At 39.6% G+C, this 23,887-nt stretch overlaps 1 protein-coding gene across 7 annotated transcripts in view; it reads right to left on the bottom strand.

The window, feature by feature from the left end:
- DENND5A (DENN domain containing 5A) overlaps window positions 1-23,887 on the bottom strand; it is a 64,045-nt gene that overhangs the window by 32,104 nt on the left and 8,054 nt on the right. For 4 of the 7 annotated variants that reach the window (XM_085063148.1, XM_085063150.1, XM_085063151.1 and 1 more), the window contains exons 2-5: window positions 13,175-13,246; window positions 12,462-12,571; window positions 11,324-11,984; window positions 4,682-4,869 (exon numbers count right to left, since the gene is read on the bottom strand). In XM_085063148.1, the coding sequence (XP_084919274.1) occupies window positions 4,682-4,869; window positions 11,324-11,984; window positions 12,462-12,571; window positions 13,175-13,246 (1,031 nt within the window). The remainder of the gene's footprint in view (window positions 1-4,681; window positions 4,870-11,323; window positions 11,985-12,461; window positions 12,572-13,174; window positions 13,247-23,887) is intronic. The other 3 variants (XM_085063149.1, XM_085063152.1, XM_085063155.1) reach the window with 1 other exon arrangement.

Here is a 23,887-nt window from a genome sequence, read left to right as displayed (position 1 = left end):
ATGGGCTTAGTGGGGTCTGGACTACATCCATCCATTCCAAAGCCAAAGGACAATTGCAATTCGTTAGTTTGACCTCAAGCACAATAAGGGCCAAAGCCCCACACAGATCTAGCAGGGCCTGCATCAAGCCCATATCCTTCCTTTCAGCTCTGTTCACAAGTACAGAAAGAAATTATTTAAAAGACTGAAAGACTAAAACCCATTCATCTACAGCCTGAAGTGCATTTGGCCTCAGCCTTGCAAATAACCACCCACTGCACACAACACATCCAAGAAAGCATGGATGTGCAGCTTTACACACATGGCAGACTTGTGGCAAGTGGGTCTACAGTGGTCCCAAATTCTAAAGGATGCTCCTGTGCCACTCCTCTAAGCAAATGGTGACGTTCTGCCCTTATTCTCAGCACTGCCATCCTTTGTGCCAACCCAGAATTTGTGAGAACAGTTTACAGCTCAAAGCCACTGCAGCTTTCAGAAACTCCTCAGGTGGCTGTTCACACTGAAGCACAAGAAAACATAAAACTGAGGTCTGTCAATACATTTGCAGTATTATCAAGGATCAAGCCACCAGCAGATAGTCTGAGAATGCATGCAAAGCAGTGATTATCTTTAAATAATTATCTTGGTCTAATGTGTTAGCATCAAGAGGAAAAAAGGTTTTTCAGGAGACCTTTCTTATCTCCTGAAACAACATATAAAAATAAAAACCCACAGAATTTGTCAAGGTTTAGCACTGAATAACATCCTTTTAATGGTTGAAATAAAAACACTGAGAATATATATAATCTGTCTTACACAAGCAGAGAAAATGCATTTTAGGTTTTAAAATCTTTCAGCTTTTTAAAAATGAAAAGCTATTGCCCAAGACCCTTGGGATCATTTCATTAAAAACAAACTTTTTATTTAGATACTACTTTGTTTGATTTCACCAGTGCTGGAAACTCAGCATTGCTTATTTCCACTGAAAATAATTTCAATTTCTACCATTGTCCTAAATCAGAGTGGTGAGATACACAGCAGCATGAAATAGTCTGGATTAACTTGTTTGTTAAAAACGTATTTCTAGCATTGCAGAAGTTTCTTTAGAAGGAAATGCAAAGACACATCAAAAAGCTCTATCTTACTTTAGTACTCGCTATGTTTGTGATCTGCTACTAAGCTGCTAAAACCACTTTTATTGATCAGCTCTACTGATAAACAAACCACACTTTTGCCAGCAACATCTGAAACAGCTACATGTTCTTCCCTTCCCCTTTCACATCTGCAGCACCTTATTCTAGCAGAGCTTCTCCCCAACCTCAAGGATGCTCAAACACACACAGAGCCCTCAGCAAAGCAGCAACACCTATGAGAACAAGCACTCCACTGCTGACATGCACAAGAAAATCAACTCCACACTAAACCTCAGCATTTCCTAGGTTCACTGGGCTACAGGTCTTCAGGTCATTGGTGGTCTGCCAGTCCATCAGGGACTGTTTTTTGATGTACCCAAGGGATAATCTAAAATTGAATTTGTACTAAGGCAACTTTTTTTGTTGAAGATTTTCATCATCATCTGACACACGCACTAACTTCTAGGATACAGCTGGGTTTCCATGCTCATATGGTAAAGCATTTCTTGGAAGCAGATGTGACCAAAATATGGGAGGCTGCCACCAAAAGAAGCCTTATGACATGTGTGCAAGGCTTACACCAAGGAAAAGCTACTGAGATGACAGTGATAGGATTTTCACATTATTTGCCTAAAAGTGTTAGTGTAATACACTTTGAGCAAGACAAATTAGTGTTTTTTAAACTTTGTTATAAAACCACAATGAAGAAGTCTACAGTGATGCTTAAGTATCCACACTGTGCTAGACAGCAAAATTATGTTCTTCCACAATGCCCTTCAACTGAGAAGCACTAACTAGATTTTCTCTCAAAGCTCACCTCTGGCCCCTGCTTAAATCAGATATTGCTTTCTTTAACAGCAGCTGTCCCACACTTCCACATAAATAGATTAGGAACAGAGATGCAGCTTGGGCAGTTTCAAGACAAACTAAAAAAAATTTTTGCAGAACTGAGAATAAATTACAACACAGAACAGATCTTTGTACACCCTTTGTGATAACTGAGGAAAATTCTGATACTAACTATGACTCAGAAGCCTAGAGGAGCTCCTCATAAAACCCTGATAAGTTCATAAATGTTGATATACATTCGAAACTTTAGAGATACACAATGTTAAATATTAATATCCCCTCTGATACTGATGATAAATTTGTCTTTATTGAAGTACAAATAATGGAATCCATATGCCTCTTCTACTGTTCTACAACAACACATTATTCATGTTCCTTGGCAGTGTTTGGCTATTTTTCTACGGGGGTTTGTTTGGGGCTTTTTTCTTGGTTAGATTTTTTTTTTAAGCAAAAAAAAATCTCAACAATAGCGAGCTCCTGATCTTCCCAGTCTACTTAGCCTCTTGTATAAGCAAATCTATTGGCATAGGATAACTTCATAATTATTTTCCAAGAGACTGGAGACTCAAGTCCATTTCTATGCCATAGCTACATCTCCAGCCTGCAATGCAAGGGACTCCAACAGCTCCCAAGAAACCTTACTCAGCAGTGCCTACCGAGGGAATTTCTCAGACTAGGTCAAAGTTGTGTACAAAGTTTTAAAGCTCACTGTTCAAATAAGAAAGAGAAAAGCTCAAATTTCAGAAGGACAAGGAAGTCTTGCAGCAAATTCCACCACATGGGCAGGTTGCTGCTGCTTTCTGTCCTGTGTGTCCTCCCCAGCCAGACAAGTCTCATCTCTGTAAGATACCATCAAAAATCTATTCCTCTGCCTCCATAAAGGGTTACCATGAAACAAAATGTAAATTGAGGTGACAGATTACTTTTTAATAGTACTTGGATTTAATTTTAAACACCTAAAAATAGATAAACTGCCTTACTTTAAATCTCCAAAATAAACTGATAAATCTCTTCAAAACCTATTTCCCTTTTAAATAATTGAAGTATCTATTTGAAATTAAAATATGCTTGCTTATTTATTTGGAAGTATTACAGTGATTTTAAAATGAGGAAGTTCTTCACAAAAGGAGGGCAGTCTTTTAGAAGCTTGTGGTAATAGTGAAAACATCCATGGTGCATATTAACATGCATATCCACACATGCATTTTATTTCATCAGCTATTCTCTCTAAAAAGTGTGCTAACCATATTAATTAGGCCTGTCAGTACAGCCAAAATTCTGAAAAAATAGTAAACCAAAGCAATAGACTGTTGTTTTCATGGCAAGAACATACACCACTCTGTCGTTAATTATGCCAGTGGGGAAAAAAAAAGAGTGGGAGACAATAAAGAAATCAAGAGATTGAACAATTCAGTTTTCATAGAAAAAAATAACAGTTTGGACAAAAAAGTTTTACTTTGAACTTGCCAGGAAAAACAAATGAAAACTACCAGCATATGGATTTGAGAAAAAGAGCAATGTTGGCATGGAGACCAGACTGGAGGTTCACAAAAATATCTTGTCTTTAATTTCACGCAGCTTTTTTTAAAAAGGAAGGGATTTTTTGTGTCAAGCTACGCTGCAGCACTGCCTGATAATGAAAACAAAAACCACCACCACAGAACCCTGTGCCTGCCACGCTTCTGCTTTCCCAGAAATGCAAATGGTAAATGAAGAAAACCTACAGAGGAAAAGGCAGAGGTTAGAGAATTCTACCAGGGCCTTTAAGTAGGGTGTTTCCCATGATTTACACAGTTCCTCCCCTGCAAAGTTATACCTACAAGTAAGCAGATTGTAGCAGAGGCCAGCCATTTCCTCTGCTGCCTTGGGTAGTGCTCAGCTTAGGTACCTTTGGTACCCTGATCCTCACAACCAGCTCTTAAATTCTCTTGGCACATCCCTAAACAGAGTATCTGCAAAGTGAACAGGGGGACAAAACAAATAAAAACAACCTCCAAGCAGTCTGAATGTAGTCCCAGCCCCATGTGTGAGTTGCAGAACCTCTACAGACCATTTCCTTCTCCTTTACTCAGGCACTGCTGCTCCCAGGCCTCCTCAGCATTACCCCTACAAGCAGCATTTTGCTCAAGTAGACACTGACGTTTTGCTGCAGACTGAAGGAGGCATTCTAGGAGAAAATCTGAAATGGTTTTGTGCAGACACCTGGCAGGCTGGGTCCATGCAAGCCAACCCCAAGTGGGAAATCCAGTGCAGGGAAACCCAGCCTAACCCCACACAGCCAGGAACCGGCAGAGCACTGATGCCAGTCAAGCTCTGCTCACTCACCACCACACAGCAGCAGCTGTGCAGCCTTTTGGCCACAGCTGGGGAAGTCACACTGCAATTCCTTGCTCTTCCTAGCATTATCTTCCTAGCCTATAATAATTATTATTACAGGCTAAATTTTTTGCAGCACAAAATTGTTCTTTCTGTAACCCCAACTGCATTGATTCCTGTAAAATTACAGTTGAATTCTATCACAGCATACAATTTCAAAAGCAAGGCTTTATGTATTTCACCAGATTTTCATCAGCATCTCAAGGAAATAAAGACCTATCCCAAACCAGAGCCAGCAAGAACTTGACAAAGGCTGTTACAGTTAGCATTTGCGTTTTGGCTCATTTCTCACTTCCCTCACAATCATGGACAATATTTAATCAATCAAGACAAGCTCCTCTCACCTCTTGAGGAAGTTCCAGTTTGGACCTATCATCCAGTCCATTAGAGTGCAAGCCCATGAGGTAAGGGACAGGAGCATCTAGAAAATGAAGGAGGGATGCTGGAAGGATTGGAACATACACATGCTGCCACTGAAATGGAAACATTAGTGCTGTGATGGTCTCTGCCACTGTCATCAGCCTCTGATAATCTGAAAAATATCAAGAAAAATTAATTTATTTTTCACAAATATTTTTAAGTAAATGAATTTAAACTAAAGAAACGAGAATTTGCTTGAAAACAGAAACCACAAAACCCAGTTCTAGCTGAGTGGCATCATAATGAAAACCCAGACCTGCACACCCAGCACATTTTGCTGAAACAACAAAGAGAGCTCAACCCAAAGTAGGTCATTCTACAAGTCATATGGAAATGAGCAAACTGAGCCTTAATGCATGCTAAGTCACTTTCTGCTACCTATACCAGGGTCACCAGTTTGAATACAGAAGCAGTACTGTAATCAGCTAAGAAACACATCAAAAATAATTTCTTTTCTCCATGCTCAGGGCTTTCTATGGAAGCCTTGGATGAAACCCAAGGCATCTGGTATCTCTCAGATAAACATTTTTTAAAAGAGTGTTTAAATGTCTATAAAGCATGCTGTATAGCAGCCAACCCAACAGTGTGACTGAAATAACTATGCAGAAAATGAAAAGGACCAGCTTTGTTTAGCCTTTGCTGTGTTTGACCAAAGCCTCAGTTCAGTGTAAGAACAGCTCATGTTCTCTTAGAACTTAGGAGCAATGTTAAATGTACCTGTGCAACACACTAAGAGATCTTTTTATTCAGCACTGGTGGCTAGAGCAGTTCACTGCAGTGTGCTGGGCCAACACCTCACCCTCCTCATCTGTAACTACAGACATCTCTAAGGGTTTTTGAAATCCCATAAATGGGGAGGCAATACCAGATGTGTGTGCCAATACAGCTGCTCAAACATCTAGACTGCTTTTGAACTGCCAGGCTGGAAAGGGTATAAAACACACTCACACAACTAGGGCAATTCCCACCTTCAGTCAGGCTATAAATATAGCACAAACTGGAAACATAGGATGGCTTTTCATGACACTGCAGCAATATCCAACTCCAGCCAGGAAATGCGATGGAATAGGAGGAAGGCAAAAGTCAATGACCTTCATATGTGTGTGGGGTATGCATGTCTTCTCCTTTCATAAAACTACAGACACTGTGAAAGTGGAAAAGACACTTGAATGCACAGGCTCAGGTGCTGGGGTTTCTGAAGCTCTTGCACGCTCTCACCGAGGGCAGATGAAAACTGCAAGAATAGCATTTATTCTAAACCCTCTGAAAAAAAATTAAGCTTAACTGTGCACTTCCCAAGGTTATGGTTTTGATTCTATACTTTAGCCACACTCCACTCAAGATTTCAGACAGCAGAAAAAAAAAAGGCCAAGAAATTCGTTTCCTGGCATTCGTGATAATTTTGTTTGGGGAAAAAGTTCCAGAGGTCTGCAAAGACCCCCACAACCCAAGAGGAACTCAGCACAGGTTGTTTCTAACAACACTCATAATTCTGCAACTTAGGCTTTTGATTTTTTTCTTTTCAGATCAAGTTGTGCTGGTGGAAAAGGTTATTGTATGGACCTACCTTTCACTGCCTCACAGCAGAGCTGCTACGGAGGAGCCTTCATCCAAAACAGATGAGAACACCTTAAACAGGTTAAGGTTTTTGCCAAAACCTTATTTGGGCTGAAACACCAAAGAACATCAGCAGCAACATTCCCCTATTCTGCCTGGACACCAGCTTCTACCTACACATCTACTTTTGGGTTTGCAGCTTTAATCACAGCCTGACTGCAAAGAAGTGATGAATTAATAATAAGCTTTGGGAAGAAGAAAGATCCTATTCCATACCCTATTTTCTTGAGTTTTAAAAGGAACTTTAAATGTAGCCATAGACACACAGACATTCCAGCTGGTTTGCATTCAGCTTGTTTATCTGGAAGACCAAGTCTTAGAATAGAAACAATGTTTTCCTACTACACAAACCCCCCCTGTCTGATCCTGGTGGATAATTTAAATACAACTTCTCCCTCTGTCATTAAGCTAACTTTAGTATTAGCCTTTCAAATTAATTACAAAGTAACATCAATAGTTCAGAATATCTATCCACTGGGCAGCCACCTCCTGCCACCAAGCTATCTGCAAATGCAGCTTTGATCCTGGATATCCACATGGCTTAAGCCATTCCCAGCTATTTGGCCTGCCCAGTTGAAGCCTGCAAGGCTACATTCAGCAAGGACAAAGGCAAGAAGCCTGCAAATGTAAATCAAATAACTTCTGTGTTTTCTTATACCTACCCTGAGAGGATATGGAGGGGTTTCTTGGGTTTAAAGAAGAAGCAAGTAACACTGTCCTAGTACCAAAGAATTACAAGATATTTAAAAGTAACAACAACAAAGAGATTGAAAGAGTGAAGAAGTGTTTTGGCAGTGCTGTTGCTCCTGTTCTTGAAATCAGAATGTGCTATTCTGGGGTCAGTAACATGATCTTTTGGCCTTGTACTTTACACAAGCACTGGTAGAGAAATAATGACATGACTAGGGCACTGTTAGATGGGAAAGTGCTTAACTGATCACTGTGCAAGGAAAAGAAAACCCCATACTTTTTAATATGACCACTTAAGAACACAGAAAAAGCATGATTTGTTATTCTAACCAACTGCTACAGAGAAAATACATTGTCTCTTAAAGTGTGTATGAGAAGTTATACAGTATTTATCTGTAAAAGATAAAAAAGAAATTGAGGCATCTTCTCTGGAAAAAGAGGAACAGGACGGGAAGAAGGTGGCAGCTCTAAGAATCATAATTCCACCTCTCCATTTTCACATTCTACCAGGGAGAAGTCTGTCAAGTGCCTACAGAAATCCTCTGGCTCAGCCAAATTTAAAACAATTGTATGATCACATTTTGGAACATTTTTCCCTTTTACTTCATGGATCACAATGAAAAACTGTTGTATTTGCCAAGTAACTTCAAAACCCCTGCAACTGCAGTAAGAACCAGCTGTTCTTACTGCAGAAGCAGTAGGGTGAAGTTCCTCCTATTGTGTGTCTGACAGAGATTGAAGCAGCAACATTCCTAAATCCCTGGAAGCATAACAAGAAAGTGTGCTATGTAAGACATGAGAGTTAGGCTGCACATGAGTATCACTGCAAATTAAACTAATACTTTAAATTTCCAGAACGAACATAATTTTAAACAAGTGAAATAAAGATGGGGAGGAGTGATTTAAAGGCAAAGCTGAGAAAAAACCCCGTTATTTGTATTGTAAAATGGCAGCAGACAGCTGCCACCCAGAAAATAAAACTGTCCAAGATCACAGTCTGTGGCAGCGGTGCATTACATTTCTCTTTTTTTTTTTTTAGCTGTTTAGAAAAATCACCTCCAAGCAGATTTCACAGCTGTCTTAACTCAGTACACACTTTTCAGAAGAGGTCTAGGTGCTCTCTGAGATAAGGAATAAGTCTATTTCACAGTTACAAGAGCAATGTAAATTGCAGGAATGCAAACCAGCTCGCACAGAATAATCTGACAAGGGCACTTCCCACAGGCCTCCAGCACCATTATCTCTTTCCAGAGCTCCTCAGCACTGGCTCAGCACTAGCAGCAGCCTCAGATTCTTCCCTCTCTCACAGGCATTGCATGCCTTGAACATTTTTCCAAATGGGAGAGAGGTCTCTCAACAGGACAATCAAAATAAGGCGTTCATTCCCTACGCTTGGCTTACAGCAGCCCAAAATATACAAGGCTGTGCCAACATAGTGGGACAAAAGAAGAATTTCCAGAAGCGTCAAGTCAAACATTTCAAAGGAATCTTAAACCAAAACACTTTCACTGCCAAGTGAAGTTACTCCTACTCCAAGGACTGACTGAAACTTAAAACACTAAATAATTTGTTTCAAAAAGGATTGCACTTGGCAACAAAGTCATAGAGCCATATAATCATGAAAAGATTGGGGTTGGAAGGGACCTTAAAGATCATCCAGTTCCACCAGACCGTCAAGAGGTTTGGGGTTTGGGTTGTATTTTGATGGTGTTTTATTATTTTGTGTATGTTTGTTGTTGGGTTATTTTTTCAAGTAAATCTTACAAATCTGCTGATCCTGACACATTCTGTTCTAAATCTAAATCCACACAATGAGTATCATAATCTCAACTGACCTAGGAGAAAAAGAAATTATCTCAGTCACCTCAGCCGTCATGGGTTTGAGCACCAAGAGATTTAACAAACTCAAAGGACATTGACAAACTTAGTACTCATATTCTGAAGGACAACCTAGACCTCACACTGGTGCGCATGCAACAACATGAAAAAGCCTTTACAAAAGAGCAATTTCTGATTCCACTTAGAACTGACTGCACCATCACCTGTATCTCCATACAATATTTCCTGTTTTATAAACAGCAAAAACTAGATGTTACTAAGCCACGCTGAAGAGCCGAATATATTAGGAGCATATTCCAGTTGAAAAGAACAACAACAAAAGCAAACAAAAACAAAACAAAAAAACCACAAAGATTAAATCCCCCAGAAAGTCCTTAAGAGAAGCTATGTTTCAAAAAAAATTTGCTACCATTACAGAAGGCACTGCCGCAGCCAGTTCACCAAACCTCAGGGTCAAAAGTCAGCAAACAAATAACTAAAATTCTTTTTCTACTGAAAGAAGACTTTTCAGCCAAAAACTAAGGTGACAATTTGACAGAGACACAAGACACTTCCCTAAGGTACAACATAGCCCAACTCAGCCAAAGCTTGGGGTGGAAACAGTGCACAGAAATTGTCCTAACTGATCCCTCATCCCTCTGAACTCCAAATGTCTGTGCCTGCAAACAAGAAACTCAAGTGTTCCAGGACTATTTTCAGCTTCTTTAATTAGCCACTGATCAGACACCTGGAAAGGGCCCAAGACAGAAAGCTGAACCTATTAAGAGGACTTGGAAAGAGAAGCCAGAGTACAGTAGCTTAGCCCAGAGGTGAGCCGAGCTCCAGCCTGGGACAGAAGAGCACTGATAAAGTGATGGCCTGGAAAGAGCTCCAGGAGCACTGCTCCCACATGGCTATGCACACACAGCTTTTCTGTGGAGCTTCCAACCTGCCAGGAACACACAACTCCACCACAGGAGGCCCAGGCACCACTACAGGCCAACACAACCACATCCTTCTTCACATGGAAGAGCTGATGTTTGAATCCTCCATTGCTATCCACATAGACAAACTCTCCCTCAATCTCAAACATATCAATACCTAATACACTTCAGGGGAAACCACAAAAGAAGCTTGTCTGCTAGACAAGTATTTCTAGGCTTGCAGTAAGTAGGGCAATTTATTTTTTAAATCCAAGAGAATAACCACTATAGAGTTCAGTAAATTTTTTTCCTTTATTTGAATTACTGCACAATTTTTCTCTTGTAGTTCACAGTGTTTGTACTGTGAACTGTGATGTAACACCCTGTTGCCATTACACACTTCTAATCACCCTCACTGCACAACAAATCCACCCTTGACTTTAGCCTAAGCACAGATCTTAACACACAAACACCTGTATTTCATGCTTGGAGAAGGTTACTGGTAACTGCAGGTTATATTTTGCAAATAGTTACCATTTGTGTTCTACATATTTCAGTGACAGCTCGAGGGAAGAAAACACTGAAAACAAATTTCAGCAACACCATGGACTATCCCTGGTTTTGTCTTGGGGTCTTTTAGGCTTCCTAACCATTACTATAAAACAGTGTTCAAAATGCAGGCTGTCTGTTTAAACCACACATTTCTGAATGGATGAGTCTGGACTAATGATAAAAAAAACAAAAAAAAGGTAGAGAAATTATCTTTTGGCATAATTCCACATACTCTGTGTTAGAGCAACAGGATGCAGAGTAAGAAGGCCAGTATCCACAAATTTCAACACAGAAAATAGATACCACTCCCACACCTCTCACTAATTGATAAACATGCTATTTCAGCTCAGTTGCTGCCTTATCCTCTTCAAAGCAAGCTTTAGCTATGTGGCTTCAGCAATAACTGTTTCAAGGCCTCAACAGAGATTCAGGATTTGAATTCAGTCAAAACTTTTCTCAGGTACTTATCTTTCAAAGTAACAACTGAAATGTATCTTTGGGTACTCGAAGAGAAAATTGTATTTGCATGATTACCTCTTCTTCAGAACCAGATGTATAATTAACTGTGTATCTTCTCAAAATGCATGGCTAATTCTGCAGAGATTGGATGAATTCAGCTAAGCAGCTAGACAGGAACACGGAAGAAGGCAAACTGCTCTAGCCAGTAGCACTGTTCCAGAGCCAACAATAAAAGGGTCAGCCAATCCATGAATAGAGGGTATTATGTGAAAACCCAGTTTTAAGTTGAGGTGTCTAACAGCAGGAGCCATTGCAACACTCTTCCTTACAACTCCAGGGCTTTTCTTTACATTAAAACCTGCACACAGATCAGCCAGACTGCATTAGCATGCTCATGCCACTTTAATGCAGCTATTCTGCTGTTTGTGTGGTTTTTAGAATTCAAGACACAAAAAGACCTTGTGCCAGTATGACGACAAGATAAGAAAACAAAACCCAAGTACTCACGCTGTGAATAAAGCAGTATCTGAAACTCCAAAAGGGCACAGGTAAAGAGTTGAACCACATTTTCTACTCCAAGCAATTCAAAAACTTCTTTAACCGGAAAATCAAACAATGGTAGTTCACTGGTGCTTGGCCTCTGGCAGATAATTGGTCCATAAACACCTGAAAATTTTAATGACCTTCCTGCTGGAGGAAGAGGAACCTCATAGAGAATATTGTAGATGTAGCTTTCTAAAGGTAGCGGTGGCGGCTGAGGTGAAGTCACTGCTTGGTGAAGTTGTTCCAGAACTTTCTTACAAGCTTTCATGAAAGACATGGGAGTGATCAGGCAAATGCACTTTGAGACATAGAGTGTGTCTCTGCTGATGTCATAGGAGTTAAATCGCTGTAGCTTTGAGACAGAGGTGCCATTGCAGTCTCCAGTGCTGCTGCAGCTCTCCTTGTCATTGGTGGGTGGAGTATGAAGAATGTCATATTCAGCATTGTGCATATGATACAACGTCTGCATTGCACTGCAGATCTGTTTGCTAGTGACTTCCTCAAAAAACGTGAGAGAAAATCCAAATGTCCGTGAGCCATCTTCACGAGTAATAATAAAAGAGTGGAACTGAGGTTCTCTGGAATCTGCTTGTGTCTTGAAAGCAAGCCCTTTAGGCATACACAGCTATAAAAAAGGGGAAGGGGAGACAATAGCCATTAAAACACAATTTTCTCTCCCCCTCCCTCCAGAAGTATTGGTGAAGATGGGATTTAGAATCCACAGACTGCCATCTCATTTCACTTTAAATTCTATTAAGTGTTACATCTCTGCACAATACAGTGATACAGTTCTAAATCAGAAAAACAAAAGGAACATATCAAAAGGGCTGCATGCAAATTCTGTTGAAGCTCATAAGCATTTTGTTACCAGCCTTGACAGGAATAAAATAATAAAATTCAAACCCAGATAAAGAAAAGTATTTTGGTCACCAAGGCCAGGAACTTGGCAGAGAAAAGTACTACATTTTATCTAAATTAAGATACACCACATTCTATTAAATGGAAAAATCACACACAGAAAAAGATTCATTAATTGCAGACTAATTTATTTCTCTACTAATTCTCTAGAATGTAACAAAAAAAACCATTAAGTGATACTCACCATTCCCACTGCATCCTGGTCAAAAGGGTTCCATTCAACATTCTCAGGATAGCGAGCAAGAACTTTGGATTTAAATGTGCGTCTTAACGGAGTCTGTTCAAAGTTTTCCCCTGCAGATGAAAGTAAAATAGAGAAGTAAGTATTTCATTTTTTTTAAGCACCAACAAGGCCAAAAAGCAGGACATCAGCAGGCAGATGCGAGGATAAGTGAATTAAGGACACACTCCTTTTAAGAGAAACAGAAAATGCAAGACAGTTTGTTAGCATATAGTCAGACTGCAGATATTAGCAAGGATTAGCATTGTAACATTTCTGTGTCGTTAAGTATCTGTGCTTTTCCTTAAGTGTGACAATCTTGAGATTGTGGCCATGACAGCAATTCTCTAAATCACTCTTCAGATTAATTCAGATTGTCATTAAAATATATCTAAAGCTTCAATTTCAGTGCAATGTTGTTACTGAAAAGAAAAGCACAAATAGACAAAATGCAAAGATGATGCAACTTTTAGATAGACATACAAATGACATCATGAGATCTCTTAATTTCATTTTCGAGATTCAGGAAAAAAAGTTATTCACCATCTACTGCAAGAAGTTAGCTGTGAAGGAAGAGTCTAGAAGGTTAAAAGATCAAGAACCACACAAACGTCCATAAAGAGAGAGTATCAGATGAACAAAGTGCTTTTCTTTTTCCCCCACACTTTTTCCTTTACCTTCTGTTGCACTGGAAATGAAACGGCTGCCACCATCTCGGGTTTTAGAGGCCTGAATATACTGGCATAAAGCTAAATAACAAATAAAAACAACACCGCATTATACATTTCATACCGTTGACTGCGATCACGTCGCTAACACATACCAGTAAAAACCATACAAATATTCAGAATTAGCATGCATGACAGTCTCCTCTCCTAATATGCTTTGTACACATATACAACTTACACAAATTTCTCATTTTACGTACATATTTCTAGAAGGAGACAATCAGTATGTAAGAGAAGCTCATCACTCCTGTAGATGCAAGAATAGGGATGAGGCAGTAGGAATTAGATGATTGTGAAATTAAAATTTCACATGTTAACTATAAAATATTCCCAAGGAGCAGATGATGAAACCAGCCCGAAGGACAAGACCATTTCAAGGCCTTTAGAACTGTAAGAATTTAGGTGGCATGTCCAACTTTCCCCAAGTGGTACCCATGCACTAGACTGGCTGAAAGTCTTGGTTAGATGCTCCTAAATTTCCTCTTGGACCCATGACAGCTCATTGTGATAGCACAGAACTTTCTGCAGTAAATATTCTGAGTGAGAGTGGTTGCTTTAAAAAAATAAAAACGTACAACTGCGCATCTTAAAATAAGCTTAGCTATATTACTAGAATGCAATTAGCTAAATGAGCATGCAGCTGTTGACAGCTGCACTAACAATCGGGCACAATTGCATGAAATCATATGCTTTAAATAAATGGAACTGTTTCAGCAACACCTGCAAAAGAGAAAACATACTCCAACTCCTCATTTGTTTTCTTACATGCAGCAATTATATGGGAATAGAAATTGATTTCAGAATTGGCTGGGTTTGTTTTGTAATTTTAGAGTAATATTTAAAGTTCAATTCCTAAGCCAAGTTAAAATCTTTATTTGGTACCACACTTACTTCCACTAAGTAGCCATAGACAGAGATGGTTACAGCACTGTCTGTGCACAGCACAGAACCTAAAAAACACATTACACCAAACCAAACTGCATTTCCACTGAACGCTTAACAACTCCTTTGACAGTTGAGAAGTCATGTACCTCTGGATTTTCTGTAAACTAAGTTTTAAATATTATCTGAAAAAGGGAGCATGTCCTGAATCAGGACCTAGGACAGGTCTCCCAATGCCCAAAACATTCACATCTATTTTGCTAATTCTTTGGGGTTCAGCACTGAAATTGAAGGAGGGATTGCTTTTATCATTTGTCTGAAAAAGCAACAGCTCAGCTGATTTTCATACAAAACCACACAGCTACATTAGGGTTAATCTGTTCAACAATATAATGCAACAATATCATTGCTCAGAAAGAAAAAAAATACGTATTTGGAGAAATCTGAAACATATAGATACAGGAACAGTTAGGAAAAACCAGGACACGACTTCACTGAAATACAACTATCCTGTGAAAGAGTGGAGCCAAAGACAGAAAAGATAACGGCATTTCCACAGCTGAAACCACCATAAAAGATGAAAATAAGCATTTAAAGAAACTTCCAATCCCCCAGAAAAAGAAAAATGGACATAATGGCTCATCTCTACTGACACAAGTGTACACTCAAATGAAGTCAGTCCTCTGTAAAAAGCTTTTAAAAATATGTCAGGAGATTTAACACACCTACTATTTTCTATATTTACATCTGTGCAGATGATGTAATGCCAACTTTTAGATAATTGAGGAAAAGCCTCAGACATGTACTAAGTTGTTTTGTTCCTTGTCTGTTTTTTTTTAATCTTCCACATACGAAGGAGAAAATATATGAAGGCCAAACTTTCTCTTGAACTCAGAAACCACACACCACAATCACTGGGTTCACCTGTGTGCAAGACTGCGAGGATTTTGAAAATAAAAAGAAAAATCTGTGACTTAAAGGCCTTTTCATTAAGATTATTAATACTCCAAAATACATTATTCTGCTCTTCCCTTATGATTAAAAAAAAAACCCAAAAAACTAAACCCTAACAAACACTGAATGGACATTTACCTATTTAAAGAAGCTTTGCACCATCTCCTCCCAAGAGACAATCTCGCCAACACACTCTCAAATTTTTTAGAGCTGGAGTCTGTCTGTAATTTAATGAAAGGATTAAAATTGATTTCTGGACACCACCAAGCCCTGATCCAGACAGAAATATAAGGCAACCCTCATTGGCCTTGCTGCCATCCATCAAGGCACTGAGCTGTTGCACAGACCCTGCTGTTGTCAGAGTGCCTCAGCAGCATCCTTCCCTCCTCTCCACACTGCCCTGCTGGAATGCTGGCTGCCAGCTCAGCAGGATGCTCCTTCTCCCTTCCACAGCAGCTCAGTCTCCCACCTCTAGCTACCTCTTTTGGGAGAGCCCTCATGCTTGGAATACTGCAAACTACTGGACCTTCAGACTGGGCCATGCTGCCTTCCAAAGATACTGATGCCCTACAAGGTAGGGAATGCCAACAGACAGCCCACCAACATCAGAAAAGTTCCTTCCAGGTGATCTGTGCAATTCCAGTACACTGGACATCCTGTTTTCCTGCCATTGCAAGTAATGAGAACCTGAGCACCAGTTCAGTGCCTGGAACCCTCTTCTCTTCTCTCCTCTCTAATGATTGTCACTAGACAGCCATCAGCAGCAGGAAGGGGGAAAATCCACAAGCAATATTTGCTTACATCCAGAGATAAAAAGCTATTAACCCTAAATTTCTAAATTTATGATCAGCCTGAAACACAGACACTCTGCTCCAGCAAAACACCTACTGCAGCACATCTCCAGCAGGCAAATATAACTCAAGGTTTTGAGATCTGTCTCTGTGTGAATTAGAGTCACAGAATTAAAAGGATATTCTGAGCTGGAAAGGACCCACAAGGATCATCAAGTCCAACTCTTAAGTAAATAGTCATACAGGGACTGAAGCACAACCTTCATGTAATTAGCACCATGCTCTACCCCACTGGACCAATTTTGGTCTTCTTCAGTTAGCTGATTAATTCAGTACTAATTGAAATGGTTTTGATAAAAACAGTGAAGAGTGGTTTTAACAAATGCAAGAGATCAGCTCAACATGGACAATTGGACAGCTGTATTCTATAACTGAGAAAATGAAGGCATAAGAGGAGATAAACTGATAAAAATACTATGTATCCCACAAGTTTAGAGAGAGAGTAAGTCACCACACTTAACAACTATCAAATGACTGCTATTACCAGATCACGCTTTTCACAGAGTTCCTCTCCTTGTGCAAAAGTAATGGCTAGAAAGTACTTTGCTTTAAAAAGTTACACTAAAGAGGTCTTTAAAAATTATTCATCTGTACATAATTTCTTTCTTTTATACAAATTCCATGCAGAAGGGAAATTTTGGGGTTTTTTAATGGAACACAGTATTGGCTGCTGAATACTAGACACATCTTTCAAACACCTTTGATGTTCCTCCCATACACATTGTTATATCACAAGAAAAGCTCTACAACAATCAAGATACAAATTGTCCCATAGACTGCAAAGTTGCAACTACCTTGAATTTAAATCAGAATCAATTACCAAACAGCTACAACTATGAGTTTATTTGCCAGGAAATGGCAAATGACATATGAAATCCAGAAATATAAACACCCAGCAATACTTCAGGAAGTTTCAGGCAAACATGCTTCTCAACATCAAACCTTCAAAACAGTTAGAATCCCATTGCATTTTGACATGTAAAAAATATCATGAAAGCATAGAGAAACATAATTTCACCAGGCACAGTACAAATCCACAAGCACCAGTTTAGTGCAGCCCTGGCACTGTACCCAGCGGGGGAATGACAGTGCAACAGAGCATCTCAGAATTTGTCATTGGAACAAAAGAACACCCCCTGTGGCATCCCACTCCAAACAGGATCAGTGAAATAATTTGGATTAAAATTAAACAAATAGAGAATAAAGAAAGGGTTAAAAAAGATTAACACTTCACTAATCCAGTTTAGCCACACAAACAGCTTAATTAGCTCATGGTGATCCCCCAGAACAGGAGGGAAGCAAAGAGCAAACCACAGACAGAGGTTCTGAAACTGGCGAGCTGAAGAAAACACAGACTAGAGTTTTAATACCTGGTAACTCCTGAACCACTCCTCCTGAGGCCCAGCTTGCTACCTGCTGACTCCTGCCATGCCAGGTGATGGAATTTTCAACGCCAGCAACCACCACCTGGCTCTGGTAACGCCCTTTGCTTCCTCTCCCGTTTTTCACACTTTATCAACCCTCCCCATTAAACATGATAGATCCCTGCTGGCCTGGAGATGACTGAGCACCTGCTCGCCCACAGGCAGTGTTGAATGAAGTCCTTTTTTGCTTTGCTTTACCTATTAAGCTGTTTTTACTCCAACCTGTGAGTTTTCCCACTCTTACACTTCTGACTCTCTCCCCTATCCCACAGGAGGGGAGTGAGAGGCTGTGTGGGGCTGAGTTAAACCACACCACCATGTAATTTAAGAAGACATGCAGAAAAGACTTAAGTTATTGGAGTCAGCTTGCTTATCAAAAGGGTCACTAAGATAAATTACCAGCTAGACACAACCTCTGAGGAAGAGGGATGGGTCTGAGGGATGTCCATGACCGCAGACTTAGCCTGGCTCTTCCTGGGCAGGCAGAGCTCAGCTGAGAGCAGTCTCAGACTGCAGAAGAGGACACTTGGCACCAACTGGATTAAATCTCACATTACAGGCAGGTAACTCTCCAACCCCTCCCTCTCACAGCTTTTCACTGAACTGACCTTAATGGACTGCATTGTGTGCACAAGAAGTAAACTACAAACCTGTTCAAGATGACCAAAGAGCTGAAACATATTACATTTAGTTGGAACATCTAGTTAAAACCAGCCCCTTTTCACAGCTGGGTGGGAGCTCACACCACTGCTTTAACAGCCACCTAACACTATTTGCAGTGTATGGAACCATGATAGGCTTTCAGCTCTAACTTCATTTGTACCACCTTAAATTATGCTGGCCTACGTATCTGTAATTTGGACTTGCTAATTACCAGCACATTAGAACAGCTAATGCAAGCACTGCAAGTATCCTACGCTGAACTAACAAGTACACCTAATTTTATCGGTACCTTCCTGAGTCACCTAACACTGAATATAAGCCATATCACCACGTAGGTTTGTAGGGTATGCTGGAAACCTCCCTGGCTGTCATTTTTATGCTGCTCCCTGTTCTTACCTGTGTTACTTCTCTTGCTGCTCCACCTGTGAGCAGAGGACAGAGACGCCTGTGTCTTGGTCTGATGAGAATTAGGACTTACAAACTGAAGAGATACTACATGGAGTTCCCAACCTGTGCAGGACAGGAATACTTTGGAAGTATCTGCATGAAGCTATCATATCAATAGATATGACTTTCCTGTAAGATTATAATGAGGGAAAAAAAAAGTTCCAGAAATTAAAATTAAAACACTCAATTCAAAACCTGCAAATGCCATCTACTGAGCTTCCCTCAGCTTTGAGCGGGATAAAAAGAATGAACTCTGAAGGTCTAATTTTAGCTCTTTCCTGATTTACCCAGAGAAAAATATGATTCATTGCCTTCTGTATTCCTCTTCAGGAAAAGAAGAGGGGAAAAAAGGGTCTTCCCAACACAGTAATAAGAAAAATGGTTAGGTTATACAACTCACAGATTCACCTACTTATGACCTTGCAGAGATGCAACATGGGCCCAAATGCATTGCTTGCAAATTTCTAATGAAAATTCCCAAGAACACTTTTACATGTTTCTAGAAATTCAAATTTCCCTGCTGACTAGTTTGCTTCTTCGTAAGAATGCTTTTAACCCTGGATTTGTCTTCAATAACTCAATCATTCTTCTCTGTAAATCCCACACTGCCATGAAAAGTTTCCATTTACGTAATAGAACAGTGGCTTAAATTGTCCTTAATAAGAAAGGCCAAACTTGATTTTAAAATAAAGTCAAGGATACTCTGCAAACAAAACATTTTTTAAATTGAATCATGGCCTTTTGTACATGCTGTCAATTTACTATTTGGCTTTAATATTTAGAAAGTGACTGCAGTACTGCAACTCTCAAAATCATGCAAGAGTAAGAACAGGAACTTCTGCCTGCATACTAGCTAGGGGGAAAAAATAGCTCTTTGAGCAGCTATTTCAGATGTAGACCAGCTCAATTTTCCCTCTATGACAAGAGAGCAAGTCAGAAGAGGCTACCCTAGTTACCAGAAAATGTGCCCCATAAACAAACTAAACGGTGATGCAAGATAGATTTTAAAGCACCATTAATATGCCACCTTTGTCTGTTTGAGTCCAATTATCTGCTCAAAATAATCACAGAACAAAGATCCAGAAAGCTCAACTGGTTCTGAGTAAGTGGTTTGCTGCTTCCACCCTGCCAGGCAGCTTCTTTCTTTAAATTCCTGTGATACAGCCTGCTACTAATTCAGTTCATTCTGTCTTGGTGTACATTTATTGTATACACGACATCTTCAAATAAAAAATTCTTAGATAGCCTGCAATTAAAACATTAAGTTTACATTTTCCACATAAAGACACTTACTAGAATCTTTTAGCATACAGAGGCTTTGTATCAATTTCTGCTGTCACTAAAATGAATATCTTGAACTAAATATAAAACAGCTTCAATATGAAACAGACATATCGATGTAATTAACAAATTAATAAGAACAATGAGAATTTGTACCAGCAGCTGAAACTATGAGCCACACACTTAGGGCAGCTTTCCTGTACTACTCAGCACAAAGAACCCAGAGAAACTGGATTTAGGACTGAGAAGATCCTACAGAACCCTACAACCATACCCTCTACCTCTGCACTTTCTGCACCACAGTTCAAAGGCTGTTACAATGGTGGGAAGCCTCCCAAATTGTGCAGGGTGGGGGGCTGACCATGCAGCCAAAGAGCAGAGGTTTGCACAAGTGTGGGCTGCAAGTCAAAAGTCAGACAGCAAGGGGGTTTGAACAGCACCTGAACTACAAACACCACTCAGAACAGCCTAATTCTACCCTGCTTCAAACTAAAAAATGACAGCACAAAGCCACACTTCAGTGAAAATGGTCACCATGGATTATTTTCAAAATGTTCTTTCTCATTCTTCAGTCTTAGGTGAAAACTTTGTAAATGCAAGACCATGCCTGTCAAAGAGCCTAACACAAAAGAAAAAAAGTGTGAATTGCTTCCAAAGATACAATTTATGTTAGTCCCAAAGATACATGTTACATTTAGAACGAGGTTAATCCAAACCAGCAGTTAATGTCATAAACAGCAGTAGGATTCCCAGTTCAGCCAGCAAACATCCTCAGTACACCAAATAAGGCCACAGATATTACAGTAATTATGTTTATCAAATATAAAATTACTTCAGCTCCCAAATTCATGGTCCAAGTCTAAATAAAAATAATTGACTGGCAAAGCACAGAGTGTGCACATGCATCTGGAATCCACACTCTAGAAAAGATGAAAGTATGGAGTAAATAAAGGCAATCTGGGGAGAGGGAGGCACTGGAGGAAAGAGATGGTGAGAGATGTGCACTGAGAGATGTGAGGACTTCTTGATTAGTCAAACTGACAGACGACCAGCAGCTGGCCTGATTACATTGTGAAAGCAACCACATGTGTTTAGGATGCATGGAGGCATGGAAAGATAGTCAAGCCAGTAAGAAATATCTTATAATTAAAGGCAAAAGAATGTGGTTAAAAGTAAGACTTGCTCTATTTTAATCTGTCAACAGAAATGGTAAAATATTTCATTTTCAAGTACTAAGAGCAAAAATTGGCTAATCAAACAAGTAACTAAATTATATGGCCTGGATCATACTAAATGTGAAATGAGATGGCAATCTGTTGATTCAATCTAGCCTTTAAAAAACATACAAGTTAAAAAAATAAAGTAAAAACCCTAGACCAAGCCTTCTGGGAGAGCAACATCATTCTGATTTTTCAGAACCCTCTATTCTAACATTAAAGAAAAATCCTTTCAATGCATACATAGAGAGCTATGAATACAGTAAGAATTAGCCAAAGTTTACTTTTAAAAGGAAACAGAAAAATTCTGTGATTCCTTCCTTACCAAATATTAAACCATACATAACTGGAGGAAAAAAACCACCTCTCGACAATGCAGGAAATAAACATCCAAAGTTTGGCAGACTAAGGTAAGAAATTCATTATACAAGAATTCTTGGAATAAAAAGCATGATTCAAGAAAAGCTGCAGCTGCCAAATCTGTAAGCAAAGAACCACTCCATCAATAGACAAATGCTTTCAGATTATGACTTGCTTCCTTCCTTCCAGTTCCTCCTCCTTAAACAGAGCTGCACGTATTTCTCATTAGAAGACTCCCTTATCCAGCAAACCCCTTGCTCAGCTTTATACAAAGAAGAATTCTTCCCTTTTATCCTGAAACACACAAATCCTCTGTCCTGCACTTCTGTCCCCCTTCCCCCTGTTGGCAAGACCACCTGGCATAGCGCAAGCTGAAGTGGTGGTTAGACCACTTAATTTGGTACTGCAATTGGGACTTCAGCACTTGTTAAAGCAGGTTGAATTATCCACATGAGAAAAACCTTCAGGGTCACTTTCACTTTACTGGAGCACTGCTGTTGAAGCAACTGGAATCAGGTGTAGCAGTCATCATCCCACTGGATTGGTAACAGATGTCCCACCTGTGATTATCACAGCTGGGACTTCCTCTGAAACCTTCATTATAAAAGTTACTGTTCCACTTTTCCTGACAGAAAACCTTGAAGGCAAAGCAAGTTCACTGCCTGCCTTTCTAAAAAAAAGGTGCAAATATGAGATACAAACAGGTATGGATCTCAAGGGCAAGTGAAATGCATGTGGATGGAGTGCCATCCTTCCTCTGAGAAAGCTGAAGGACTTGCTTTAGAGGAAGTAGAGAAAAGACAAAGAAAATGAGTGATAAAAGGCTCTTGGTTTTGTTTCCCTATTTGTAATCTAGGGAACCCATTACTTGTTTGTAACAATCCCTTATCCCAATCCAAAGAGAACACATTCCTTTGAACATACATTTTCACATTCAACAGACAATACAATTCCTCCTACTGCAGACTTCTAAAAGGTGAGAAAGATAAAAAAGAGAGTTAACCCTAATCTGCTGACTGCTGAAGGTCCTGTTGTTTTCCCATTTTCTTTTGCTTTCCAAAACTGAAGAATAGATATATTTGAAAAATTGCAACACAAAGAAACTCACTGTGAAGTAAAATAAAAAACAAGAGCTCATTTCTAACTGGATATTCAGTGTAAACTCCGCCTGCTAAAAATAGTCTTTCAATCATTCACTCCTTTGATAGGTAAATTCTTCCAAACCCTTTATGGGAAACGAAAATCTAGGAGTTAATAGACATTCATTCATCATTTAAGTTTCAGCATTCATCTAGTTGATAACAAAACATATTGCCACACACACTCTGGAATCGTTTCAAATGCTGCAACAATGAATTTAAAGCACCACAGAAAAACAGCTGAGGCCATCTGCATTCTGTGATTGTAAGGTCAGGAAACCAAAAGCTTTTGTTATTATTGTTCTGGTACTGTTTCAAGGAAGGCGGGAAGAGGTGGGACAAGGAAGTGGCAGGACAGAGTAGTGGCAGAAGAAACCATCAAGAATCTAAAGCAGCTTTTATAAAAATAAACAAGAAAAGGTCTTCAGCTTGCATCTTTAAAAGCATCCTAAGTACTTTTCTTTCCTGTAGTTTTTCTTTTTGTACAACTTTGTATGTAACACAGGAAGGCAAATGGACAATATGAAATACAATGTATTTTAAACAAGACTGCCTGGCAGAAATTTTCAATTAAATGGTCTTAAAACCAGAATTGTTTCACTAAACCACTTTTCTGCTCTAGCCACAGCAAAAAGACTTATAGAAAGATATTTAAGTCTGTTTCCAACTAAACAACAGCAGCAGGCCTCAGAATGACAATGGCAAGCGTGTATTAGCCGTGGGGATCACAGGGGACACACTATTTCCATTACACAATAGAGCCAGAATATGTGCAACAGAAGACGCTGAGAGGAAAAGGGTGGCTTACCTCCAGAATAGAACACAGTTCTTTTACATCTACTCAAAATATATAACAGAAGTGGAGACTAGCATATTTTAAGCATCTTTAATACAGAAACCAGCTGTTCTCATGCCCCCCTAGCACTGGCAGATCCAGTGGGACTGTTTCAGGCACAGATCATTCCAAACAATTCTTCTCAACAACTGTGGTCTCCTTTCACAGTGGCATTTCCCATCCAGTTAAATGTCCCTACATTTTGTGCTCTCATAGCCCTCTGGCTCCAAGGACTGATGGAAACACACCTGTTTAGAAGCACCAGGATCAAATCTTACCAAAGCATTTGTCCAGTCCTTCAACCAAGTATTTCCATTCTTTTAGGATACCACTGAGGTTTCACATCGAAAGGAAAAACATATTTTAAAGAACACATTAAATCTTTCAGCAGGTTTCAATAACATACAGAGGTCAGGAAAACACAGGAAGATCAGCTATACAGTTGTTTCAGTATATCAGTCCTGGCCTGTATGCTTCACTTTAGTATCTAACCGTTGAAAATAGTGTTTTGCAAGTAACCTCCCTTACCAAGGACTGCTCCCCTTCTGAATAAAACAAAAAATGTCCTGTAAGAAAGTCAAGTTGCTTGTGAATTCTAATCAACGAAAA

The sequence above is a fragment of the Lichenostomus cassidix genome, chromosome 5, assembly GCF_008360975.1.
Source record: "Lichenostomus cassidix isolate B80296 chromosome 5, HeHo_3.0, whole genome shotgun sequence".
In the NCBI taxonomy this organism is placed as follows: domain Eukaryota; kingdom Metazoa; phylum Chordata; class Aves; order Passeriformes; family Meliphagidae; genus Lichenostomus; species Lichenostomus cassidix.
The sequence above is the reverse complement of the archived record's forward strand: the minus strand, read 5'-3'. Positions and strand labels throughout refer to the sequence as shown.